At 50.2% G+C, this 2086-nt stretch overlaps 1 protein-coding gene across 1 annotated transcript; it reads right to left on the bottom strand.

The window, feature by feature from the left end:
- Positions 1-224: 224 nt before the first annotated feature.
- Positions 225-1868, bottom strand: LOC116081777 (calmodulin-like protein 3). Its single transcript, XM_031358455.1, has one exon. It carries the CDS (start codon positions 1671-1673, stop codon positions 1224-1226), a length of 450 nt encoding a protein of 149 aa, XP_031214315.1. The 5' UTR covers positions 1674-1868; the 3' UTR covers positions 225-1223.
- Positions 1869-2086: the final 218 nt, after the last annotated feature.

Below are 2086 nucleotides of genomic sequence, written 5' to 3' on the forward strand. Positions count from 1 at the left end.
CCAGTTTGTGTGTTGATTACTAAGAACCCAGGGTTTTATGCTTGCTAGGCTATCAGTGAGCTATCTACATCCAGCCCTTTACTGAAATGTAATTGTTCTTTACTACTGACTTAGTCATTACATGAAAGATAGATTGAATCTGGATTTTTCTATACACGCCAATATAAGAATTTAGCTCATTTACAAAAAAATGCATTAAAAACAAACAAACAAACAAAATGGAGATTGCTGACTGGTTTATCTCCTAGACTTAAGAAATAGTGTTTTAGTTAGAAGCAGAAAAGAAATAGGAACATTGTGTCTTATTTACTTATTTATTCCCCTGCAGCTTCCCTCTCTCTTGCATGTAAATTTCTTTCCTTTTAGATGAATACAAACATGTGACAATGATTCCCCCCCCCCCCAGCTCTACTCTCAGCTCAGAAAATAAACAAACAAACAAGCATAAAACCAGGATCACAGAGGTTTGTTTGATCGAGACAGAAAGGAATAAGCTAAGTCGGCGTGGAAGGGAAGTGCTGGTCCCAGACAGCCTGTGTGCCCTCAGACATCAGAATCTTCACCATTGCCCTTCATCCCCGCGTCCAGACGCATCCAACAGACACAGTCTTCAGCCAAGATGCCTAAGCACTATGATGTACCAACTGATGGCCACCGGCTACCTTGATGCAAAGCATTGGGTGCTGGTGCTGTTCTCCCCCCACACCCCAGCTGTTTCCCACACACACCCCAGCTGTTCCCCACACACACCCCAGCTGTTCCCCACACACACCCCGCATACCACACACAGGCCACACACACAGTACAAATGGAGATTCCCTCTGGAAGTATGCCCCGGAGTTGAGCATTTCTGTTGGCAATGGGGGCAATGAGGAGAAGAAAAGAAAAGAAAGGAAACAAATAGGAGCTTGGGTCCTTTGGCTCATTGTCCATGCAGAGATGGGACATTCTGCTTCAGGCTCTTGAGGGCTAGGAGGAGTTGATGCCTGTCTCAGCTGGAAGCTTTCTCAGTCAAGGGGATCGAGCTAGTGGGAAGTTGGCAGAATAAGATGCAGAAAGTGAAAAGCAGACTTGGGGATGCAGTCCATAGAGCCCCGAGGAAACAGGGAAAGACATCTAAGGCCTGGATAAGATTCTCACCATCAGGAGGATAGCTATTATCCAGCCTAGCTTGTAGCCCAGGAGCCTCATGGGCACCTGGCTGTACTAGTCTATGCGCAGCCTCACTTGGACACTAGCATGTGGACAAACTCCTCATAGTTCACTTGCCCATCACCATCTGTATCTGCCGCCTGTATCATTTCCTCCACCTCCTCATCGCTCAGCTTCTCCCCCAGCTTGGTCATCACGTGCCTCAGCTCGGCTGCGCTGACATAGCCGTTGCCATCCTTGTCGAACACTCGGAAGGCCTCCCGGATCTCCTCCTCGCTGTCAGTGTCTTTCATCTTCCTGGACATCATTGTCAGGAACTCAGGGAAGTCCACGGTGCCGTTTCCATCCTTGTCAATTTCATTCACCATGCCTTGGAGCTCAGCCTCTGTGGGGTTCTGACCCAGGGACCGCATGACAGTGCCCAGTTCTTGGGTGGTGATACTGCCATCCCCATCCTTGTCAAACAGAGAGAAAGCCTCTTTGAACTCGGCGATTTGCTCCTCAGTCAGCTGGTCGGCCATGTTAGCAGGTCGTGGGTGATGTGGCCAGTCTGGTCTATGCTTCCAAGCACTAGCTGTGGGCTGGGCTCCTCTCCTCTGCTCTGTAAAGACAGGTGGAGACTGAAAGAGGCGGCTGGCTGGCGGGCTTTCTAGCCCTGGCTTGACTGGCTGGAGCTTAAGAAGGAGCAGGGTCCTCCCCCATCGTTGGTCTGGTAGGATTGGGCTGCCATGCGTAGACGCCCCCGCCCCTGTGGTTGCCTGAAGGCCAGGTCCTGTTTAGACAAGAGTCCAAGAGCAGCAACCAGGCTGGCCTGCTAATTGAGCTGACGCCAGCTCTTGTGTGTGAAAGGCAACTTTCTCGCCAAACTCCAGCAGGGCCAGCAGCGGTCATGGGGTTTCCCAGCACCTTTCATCCAGGTGTAGGGAAAACCTTT

This window comes from Mastomys coucha, unplaced genomic scaffold (assembly GCF_008632895.1).
Source record: "Mastomys coucha isolate ucsf_1 unplaced genomic scaffold, UCSF_Mcou_1 pScaffold7, whole genome shotgun sequence".
Taxonomy (NCBI): Eukaryota; Metazoa; Chordata; class Mammalia; order Rodentia; family Muridae; genus Mastomys; species Mastomys coucha.